The sequence below is a fragment of the Fukomys damarensis genome, unplaced genomic scaffold (genome assembly GCF_012274545.1).
Source record: "Fukomys damarensis isolate Sample0158 unplaced genomic scaffold, DMR_v1.0_HiC HiC_scaffold_2, whole genome shotgun sequence".
NCBI classification, from domain to species: Eukaryota; Metazoa; Chordata; class Mammalia; order Rodentia; family Bathyergidae; genus Fukomys; species Fukomys damarensis.
In genome coordinates this window covers 38,147,488-38,157,163 of record NW_022900914.1, presented here as the reverse complement: position 1 = coordinate 38,157,163, position 9,676 = coordinate 38,147,488, and the positions used below count along the sequence as shown (strand labels likewise).

The window sequence follows — 9,676 nt, the reverse complement described above, 5'->3', positions numbered from 1 at the left end:
ATAAGAGCGAGAAGCAATTTAAATATGTTCAGAGACCATTTTCATCTCCAGAATTAAGGATTATTTTGATGTTACATCATTGCCTTTTCTCTTTTACTTTCCTTTTTAGTGTTATTTTAGGATTCCCTATTTTTAATGTTCATACAGAGATTTCTTTAACTGAAATACCGAAGTTTCTTTGGTGTGAAAAACTATAATAGTACACAGGATCCTAATGAGACAATTAATAATGTGAAATAGGAAGTAAAGGGCTAAAGGTGTAAAGAAAGTGGGAAGGGTGGGGGAAAGGTAATAAGGGAGAGGAAAAAATATGAGAAACTGAAAAAATGGAAATAAAGTGTAAATGGGGAGGGGAGGAGGGGGTGAAGGGAGGGCAGGGACAAGGGGAAAAATGAGAATCAAGACCTATTATGTAAAGGTACAGAATACCAATGATGAATGTAACTGTATTTGTATACCTAGATTGTACCAATAACCTCAATAAAAAGGAAAAAAAAAACCTGTCAGATATGGCCATATGCCCCAAAATGATACAAATTAATGCAAACCCAATCAAAGTACCAACATTATTCTTCACAGATTTAGAAAAAAAATTATAAAATGTATATGAAATCAGAAAAGATCCTAGCAGTGGTCATGGCACAGATTTGGTAATATACTCAAAGTATAGCAGCTAAGATCCTCCCTTGATTCTGCATCCTGCCAAGAGGTATGAGAGGCACGTTTTCTTCCATCATATCCCACCATTTTTTGTTTTTGTTTTTTTGACCAGGGATCCATCTCAGGACCTTGTGCTTGTGAGGCAAACAGTAGAACCACTAAGCTAAATCCCCAGCCCTTCACATCCTGCTCTTTACGTGGTCTCTGCTGATAAGACACAGGCTTGGTTTCTATAACAAGAGTCTCTTCCACCTCCCCTCCACCTCTAGAAAAGTGACTTAAGCAAGTTGGAATTTCATTTCTCTCCCACACGACAGGCTACAGGAACAGTACATTTGGCTCCCAGACTTTATTTTGTTGCTCCACCATTTGTGAGATACTTCCCTTATTTACCTTGTCAAAAATGGGTCATATTCATACCTGCAGAAAGGAAAGGTAGGAGGCAAGCATGCTTGTCCTTTTACGGGCCTGACTCAGGAATTACAAACCACTTCTGTGCTCACTCACAGGCTAGAACTTAGTCACAGAGGGTCACTACAATATGCAGGAAGGCAATGTTTCTATGGGAAGAAGGGTACAGTGAGCACTTGGAGAACAGTCTGCAACTTCTGGTCACACCTAAGCCGGCTTCTCTTCCTGTTTCTGTCCTGTATTGTGTCTGCAGGCCTGCACCGTCTAGAGTCATCCCAGCCTGGGATGCACTGTAACTGCCCCTGTGATATCCAGAGCCCTTCACGGCACAATTCCAGGGGACACCATGCAGGGCCAGTCTGTACTTCACATCTAGCTGTGCAGTGAGACAGTTGTGTTCACCCCTTCTGGCTCATCAGACACCTATCCAGTCCACCTCCTCTGGACTTCTCAAGTCATTCTTTGTTCCACTCCATCTTGTTTTACTTCGGCTGTTTACCTTTTACTGCTTGGATCTTTGTAAGGTCTTCCTAATGGTCCTTGGTGCCCACTAGCTTCTTTCCCCCTCAGTCCACCCTCCACTGCCCATACAGCAATCCTCCTAAGAACTGCTGCCTTCACGTGCTTCAGTGGCTCCTTACAGCCACGCGTGTTAGAAAGGCTCACTTGAGTCTGGCCAGCCCGCCTTTCACCCCCGCCCAGTGAGTAGCCCTGGTGTTCTCCGGCGTCTCCGTGTCTTCCCACTCTCAAGGCCCTCTGACTATAGGCCCTTTCCAGCCTTATTTCCATCACCAGGACTTTGCTCAAGTATTTCTTCTCTGCAAAACTTCCTTGACGTCTCCTTTACTTCTCAAAGAATCACAGTCCCCCCCTCCCATCAGGACATCGCAGCTAGACACTTCAGTAACTCTGAAATCAGGAGACATCTTCAGGAGGTGGAGTCTTAGAACTGCTCTTGATGTCTATGAAGTCAGAAACTCCCACAGAAGATGTGCAGTTGCTCTCCCTAGTCACTGGGGCAGCACCCTCCTGAGTCTCTGGTAGGCAGACTCTCAGATGACTCTCACCTCTCCCTGCCTCTTGTCATTGATGCCCCTGCATAAGCCCCTCCCCTTGCATGTAGGCTGGATGAAGTATGTTGCTTCAGGTAACAGAAGGCACCAACAGGGATGGGATGTTAGGACTGGGTTACCGAAAGCTTGCCTATCTTCTCCACAGCACATGTACTCACTCACACACTCTCCTCTCCCCCAAGCTTTGCTCTGCAGGAAGCAAGCAAGTTTATACATTAATAAAGTTTGGCAAGAATATATAAAGTACATCCCAGGCAACAGGCTTACTGAGTCAAAAGGTGCGTACAATTTCATCCTCTAGAAAGTCTTGCCAAGTTATATTTCTATCTCCTGAGAATGTCTTTTTCATCTCTTTATCCCTTTACCAGTATCATCCATCTTTTTTTTTCCTTTCTTTCTTCTTCCGCCTTCCTCTTTCCTGCCTGCCTTCTGTTGTTTTTGAAATAAGGACTTGCTATGTAGCCCAAGCTGGCCTGAAACTCACCATCCTCCTGCCTCAGCCTCCAAGAGTGATGGGATTGCAGGTATGTGTCACTACATCCAGCTACTTCAATTGAAACGTTTACAAAGCCTTGGTTAGTAGTTACAGGAAACTGACTTTCACTGTGATGCAGGCATCAGTTTGTGATGAAGTAATTTGATTCCATAGACACAGAGGCAAACATGGGCGACAAAACCATGAAATCATAGGGGAACATACAGGTTTTTATAAATAGTGACGCAAATGAGTCTGAACTTTCTTAGATTAACATTTTAAATATCCACAGCAGCATTATTCACAATAACCAAAAGATGGAAGCAATCTAAGCATCCATCAACATATAAAGGGGTGAACAAACTGGCATTTATACACAACTGGAATATTATTCCAGCTTAAAAGGGAAGGCACATACATAGTTGGACTTTAAGGCTATTATGCTAAGTGAAGCAAGCCAGGCACAAAAGAATAAATATGTATGATTCACTTACATAAAGGTAATACAGTAATCAAATCTACAGAGACACAGTAAAAGTCTAGCTGCCACCGAGGAGGAAGGAATGTAAGTTGGTGTTAGGGCACAGAGTCTGTTTTCCAAGACGAAGAGCTCTGTGGAGGGATGGTGATGATGGTCACACAACGACTGAATGCACTGTTGAGCTCTATGTGTAAGAATGCTTAAGGGTGCTTATTACATGTGTATTTGACCTAATGAAAAGTAAAATTTTTAGTATCATCATCAGGTTAAAAAAAAATTGTAAATGAATGTAGGGACCTCACAGACTCTGAATGAACAAGACCCCCTCCTCCATAGTCCAGTCCGCTTTTCACTTACCTCTCAATTCTCCTTGACACCAATCTTCACTTCTGGCTACCTGGTGTCAACCTCCAAACTCGATGCACATCCTTACCTCTTTGCCTTGGCCTGTGCCTTCCCATCTGTTTCCACTATCTGATCCTCCCACCTGCTTAGGTAAGTCCCCTTTCCTACCCACAGCCTACAGGGACGTCTTCCCATCAAAAGTCTCATCATGATCCATTTGGCATTAGCCATACATTCTAAACTATTTTGTCACATATCCTCCCGCCAATCATTCAACAAACACGTATTGACTGTATGCATATATATAACGTGCTAAGCCCCTGAATCAAGGACTATCCTTTCTGTTTTTTATTTCTCATAGCCCCTTACACCATTCACAAATGTTTACTGCAGGGGTATGGATGATATTGTACTGGTCTCTATTATCATATTTCACACATGGATAATAAATTTTAAACTACTGAAATTAAAACATTAGTATAATCTCAGGACTTCCCCAAAATAATGCTATGTCGTTGATATTCATGTGCTTTTTGTACCAATCTGAAAAAGCAACTCAGTACAAGAAAGGTTTTAGGATGGCATTCCATGGGGATTATATAGAAGACCCTTGCCCTAGTTGTTGGAAGTTTCCATGATGATAGATGTAACCTTATTTGTTCACAAATACCTGAGATTAGAGCAAGAACATTGGTTCCCTTTTCTGTTTTTGTTTGGGTACCAGGGATCAAACTCAGGACCTTGCACTTGTGAGGCAGGTGCAGTGCCACTGAGGTAAATCCCCAGTCATTTTTTGAGACAGGGTCTTGCTATGTGGTTTAGCTTGGCCTTGAACTCACTATGTAGCCAAGGCTGGCCTCAAACTCATGGTGATCTTCCTGCTTCAGCCTCCTGAGTACTGGGATGATAGGCATGTGCCACCATACCCGGCTGTTCTATTTTTTATTTTATACTGTCTTGAAAGTGTCCCTTGGGGGGAACAATTTCCCTTTGAATATGATTTGCCTAATAGATATCTGCACCAAAATAAAAAACTTTATTTACATGTTAGGACAGTGAGTAGGCAAAGTTTTACAATTTACTGAACTCAGATTTGAGTTTCTATAAAACTATATTCAAGCTCTGAGTACTTTACTTATAAAGTTCTGCATGTGGCACACTTCTTTCTGCCCAAAGGTAAAAAGCTATCTGTATTTGCTTAATTATATTACTGTATTTTGTTGTTTCAACATGACTTAGTATCCTTAGTCATTCCATTGTTATTCGTTTACTTTTCCTTTTCTCTTATGCCTTTTTGGACTTTTTTGTCTCTCTTTATGTTCTCAAGCATATTTTTGAGGTGCAGGGTGTTCATTCCCAAGATCCACAACAATTACCTCCTTAGAAAATGTCACTCCTTTTAAAGGTCTTTTTTAGCTTTCAGTAATTGACGGTATGAGTGCTTCCCTCAAATTTTCACCCTGTAAGGGAATGGAATACAGTATAAATGATCAGTTTATGAACATAACAAGCTCTTAGCTTTTAGAGATATAGGTTCTATGTACATTGTGAACAAGGAACAAAAAGTACTGTATTTCTAAATGATATAGGAAAGCAATGAGAATCCATCACCATCACATTTTAATATTTCTATGGTCATAAAAGCCTACATTGATAGGTCAAATATTATTTGATGATACATGTTAGTCTCCCTGTAAAGGAGTCAAACCCAAGAGCCATGTGGACCACTGTTGTGTCTTGGGTGGGGCCTGGCTGTGTGGTGGTGGGGCACATGCCTGATGTGCATGTGTCCTGGCAGTGTTGGTGTGGTGCTGGGGAAGCAGCCCAGCATCAAGGCAGGGACATGAGGAATGGCCCTGAGCTTGGCCTTAGGGAGGAGTGAAAAGTCTCATCTGAGAGATTTGGATCCCTAGATAACCTACAAGGTCTCTTTTAGCTCCAAGATCCCAGGAGTCTAAGAGAAACAGATTCAAGGAGGACTATTGAGAAAAATAAAAATGTAAGAATGAAGAATGAGTGAGTACATGTCTGGGCTTGATATATGTAACTGGTTTAATACTGCAAGGCTTAGAAAAATGGCTTAAATGACTAGATGCTGGTCTCCTTCCTGCTACAAACTTAACTTACAGGCAACACCAGCCCTGAGTAATTTTCTTGCTTCACAATCAAACATAAATTATAAATTGCCTGTTGAAAGTAGAAAAGTGCCTTACCTCTTGATTCACCTCTCCAGCATCCTCAGGCCTTTGCCTGTCTTTCATTTTATCCTCTTTCTCTGCCTCCATGCCCTCTATGTTTCCTAAGGATGTCACCACCTTATTCTGTCTCTGGACAAGAATGCCAGGCCTCACTGGTGCATTTGAGCCCCTGATCTGCATTAGGACCCTGGAAAAATCAATGGACAGAGATTTACAACTCTGTGCATAATAGTATTATCACATAAAGTGGCAGCCACAAAGTGGCTTCCTACTGCATCTTCAGGTATATACTTTTCTTGATCTCCTGTCTCGTCTGCCTCCTCATTAGCAGGTGAACAATCTTCACCTCCATTAGCATCTATACAAGGAATTTTTTCTGTTACTTCATCTTTTTTGTCTTGGAAACTGAAAACAAACATGCAAAAAATTCAGAATAGGAAGAGTGGCCATGATTCTAAGGTGTGCTGTGGGAATTTCACTTCTGAACAGGAAATTAGCATTTTTAAAACCCTGAAATGCAAAAAGGAGATAGCTGCTGTGTTACTTGTTCTGTTTTAAATCATTTCTAGATAACATTTGCTATTGTGACCTGAAATCTGATTCCAATTTATCAATATGGATTTATACCATTTATATAAAAAAAACACCAATAAAAAGAAAATGCAAACGAAGCAAATTAGAAGGATGATGAAGAAAGGGACTGCGGTGCTTTCAAAGCTCAGAGGATTAGCTTTTGAAGACTCATCCATCCTCATAGATTGTCCAAATATTCTTTTCCAGCTCAGTTTGAAGGTAGTTCTCTTCTTTAAGTTGTCTAGAAACAGAAGAATAAAAGACTATCCTTGATGTTCTGTTGATCAGGTGAACTTCTTAAAGACACTCTACTTGTTTTAGTGGTGGCGACTCACACTGGCTAATTTCTCTCCATAAATGTGGTGGGGGTGGAGGTGGCCAGCCAGAGGGGAGACAGAGCTGGGTCACAGTGATCACTCAGGTCACCTCCCCTCACCCCAAAAACTATAGGAATCCAGAGGAGAAGGGAATCAGAGCCCAGCCCCGCACCCCATTCTTCTCTTGTCAGTGACATCACAGAATGATGGAACTGCTGAGTTAGAGAGAGACCATTCCTGAAGGCAGGAGAACCACTAAATGTTCCTCTGACTTGTTGCTTGTCTGCCCCGTTCTCAAAGCCTAGAGTGGAAGCCATTATTTTGGCCATTCTTCGGATAAGATTTTTCTTTCTACTTTCAAATATCATCCTTTCTTTTCTAATCTGAGCCTGGCTCTTTCATTGCTTCTTTAATAGATTTGAATTAGTCCACTTCCTTCTTTTAACATCCCTCTCTGTATCCCAGTGTTAGTAATCAACTCTGCTAATGGTGTTAGCAGAATGGACCATATTCTTCTAATTCCATGTCTCTGGACTTACTTCCTGGACACACAAGAAAACTGGCAGTTCTAAAGGTATGAGGACGCAGGAATAGAACAAGATGACCAGAGCAAAGATAAATCCTGGCCCAAACCTAACTTCAAGTAAGAGCTAGTGACACTCATGGTAATGAGGGAGAAGATGGAGCTAGGATTATTTTACACACTGAAACTCCCACCCAAAATGTGAAACTACGAGGAAGGGGGGTAAGGGAGGGGTGATGAAAGTATCTTGTGTGCCTGTGTAAACCTGCTACAGTGGAACCCGTTCATCTGTATCACACAAAACAAAACAAAAGCCAGGCATTGAGGCACGCACCTATAATCCCAGCTCTGGGTATGCTGAGGCAGGAGGATCATTGCACATTCAAGGCCTGTCTGGACAACATAGCAAGACCATGTTTCAAAAAACAAAACAAATCAAAAACAACCAAACAAACTAAATCAAGGGAAAAATATAAATCTAAATAGGATTTAATAAGGTATCAAATACAGATTTTAAAATAACAATGTTTAATATGTAAAAGGAATACAGAAGTTTGGCAGAGCACTAAAAACTATAATAAAATTCAGAAATTGTATAAAAATACAATATCAGAAATTAAGAACTCAATAAACAGGTTTGACAAATAGTTATTTAAATAGGATCAAAAACCAAACATACACACAGGCATACACACAAAAATCAAAGCTTAGCATGTCATACCTGTAATCCCAGCACGCAGGAAGCCAAGACAGGACGATCACGAGTTCAAGGACAGCCTGAAGTACACAGCAAGATCTTGTCTCAAAAACAAAACAAAGCAAAAACACACAACAATAAAAGCCTTCTTGACCCTGGTGGATCAGCAGCCAGGTCTCCTTCTCCCAGGTCCTTGAGGCGCAGCACGTGGATTCCCTCTCGCTTGGCGGGGGCGGGGTGTGCATATGTGACAGATCACTGAGTCCAGAAGGACCTCCCCACTCTCACCGGGCCAGAGAGCCCCTGACGCCCCATGCACTGGGGCATCCGGGAGGGGCAGAACCCAGATCCCAAGCAGGCTCAGGACTCGCCCCCATCGCCCCCAACGGGGCGCACGCTGGATGGGTAGTACCGCCGGGCTCCAGAGGAAGGAGGAGTTGGCACAACACGCCCTGGAACCTCTCCAAGGCAGGGCACCCTCTGAGTGTCCCCGGGCACTCGTGAGATAAATAAGAATTTCCCCGAATGCAGAGGAGGCTACCCCTCTCCAAAAGGGGACAGTTCTAGTGTTCAGAAACAGGAGCCCACACACCCTCTCACCCCTACAGAAGAGATTGTGCAGCAAGTTTCAGACCAGAGCAGGACCTGCCACTAAATGAAAGGCCCTGTACCTTCTTTCCAGCCATTCCCAGCCGCTCTGCCGACTTCCTGGGCCCCACCTACAAAACAGGGTCCCTGGACTTGGTTCTGATAGCACTGGACCTGGGCTACCAGAGAGGAGTAGAGAATACAGAGGCTGCCGGAAGGAAAAGGTGTGGCCGAGGAGACTCTGAGAGGGAAGAGGAACATCCAGACAGGAGACCAGCCAGGTGCAGTGGCTCTAAATGTGGGGAGGCGGTCCCAGGGCTTCTCCAGGTCCGAGTATCTGGGTCAGAGCCGGTGGCCTCCAGAGAAAGGCTGCATTTCCACAGGCAAACCTTCCTTCTCAAAGCTGCAGTATTTTCCCCGAGACCCAGGCTACCTGCCCATCTGCGCAGGCTGCTGATAGCTCCTTGATGCCGGAGGTCTCAGCCTGGGGACACTTTTGGCCCTCACTAGAGCACGGAGAAAAGGTCAGCTCTGTTAGCCGGCTCTGACAGGCGTCTAGAAGTCAGGGGCAGCTCAGGCAGCATAGGCAGCATGGCATTTTCTCTGAGCTGCACCCTGCACTCTGGGTCTGGTTCTACACAGGGTCCTGACTCCTGTACACAGGTACACTGCGGGGGCCGGTAGGGCTCTGCCACTTCCATCCTGACTCTCACTTTGCGGCCTTAGGCACGACTGACCATCTCCTCCCCAGACCCCTTTCCCTGGCCTCCCCGCAGCACCGTCAGTATCCTCTTGGTTCGCATAACCACCTGGGCTTCCTGCAAGGGGCGCTGTGGAGCTCGGGGGACCCGGGCCCTACCACCCACACCAGTCTCCTCCTTGCCAATTAGGCAGCCCAACGTGATTAAAAGGGTCGCTGCCCACCCCTCCCACTGGATCCCCGTTGATAAGATTTCCCTCACTAGAAACTCACATCCTCCAGAAATTAATGTGATGCCTCTTGTTACCAACCAATTGAATCTCGTTGGTAGGGAAAGAGCTCCGCCAGGCAAGGCGGGCAGCGGCCTGGCCCTTACATACTGCCGTCCCCTCTCAGTCATAACCCCCTTCCCTCCCCCAAGTTTCTTTTTCTGCTTTGGTTTTAATTTCGCTTGTTTTCAAAAAATATAACTGCTATGGGACCCTTAAAAAAAAGCCTTCCTTCATTTATTTTAGACGAGATCCGGCACGTTCAGGGTGGTATGGCCGTAGACTCCTTCATATATTTTAAACAAATTTAAAACATAAGAATGATTTTATGAAAGTATTCTTTTTTTTTTTTTTTTTTTTTTTTTT

At 43.8% G+C, this 9,676-nt stretch overlaps 2 protein-coding genes across 4 annotated transcripts in view; both read right to left on the bottom strand.

Annotated features, from left to right (window-relative positions):
* Positions 1-2,839: 2,839 nt before the first annotated feature.
* Positions 2,840-7,420, bottom strand: CUNH2orf74 (chromosome unknown C2orf74 homolog). Of its 2 annotated transcripts, XM_033764227.1 has the most exons (6): positions 7,391-7,420; positions 6,271-6,457; positions 5,935-6,048; positions 5,659-5,830; positions 4,822-4,905; positions 2,840-3,330 (listed from the first exon to the last, which is right to left on the bottom strand). In XM_033764227.1, the coding sequence occupies exons 2-5, from the start codon at positions 6,396-6,398 to the stop codon at positions 4,858-4,860; spliced, it is 462 nt and encodes a 153-aa protein (XP_033620118.1). In that variant the 5' UTR covers positions 6,399-6,457; positions 7,391-7,420; the 3' UTR covers positions 2,840-3,330; positions 4,822-4,857. The 2 variants fall into 2 exon arrangements, with proteins under 2 accessions (XP_033620118.1, XP_010608085.1); XM_010609783.3 differs by lacking the exons at positions 2,840-3,330; positions 7,391-7,420 and adding an exon at positions 6,552-6,646 and having other exon boundaries at positions 4,540-4,905.
* Positions 7,421-7,777: 357 nt separating this feature from the next.
* The window catches only part of Kiaa1841 (KIAA1841 ortholog), a 72,664-nt gene continuing 70,765 nt past the window's right edge, over positions 7,778-9,676 (bottom strand). For both annotated transcript variants that reach the window (XR_777448.2, XR_004517441.1), the window contains one exon: positions 7,778-7,833. The gene's annotated coding sequence lies outside the window, so the exon portion shown is untranslated. The remainder of the gene's footprint in view (positions 7,834-9,676) is intronic.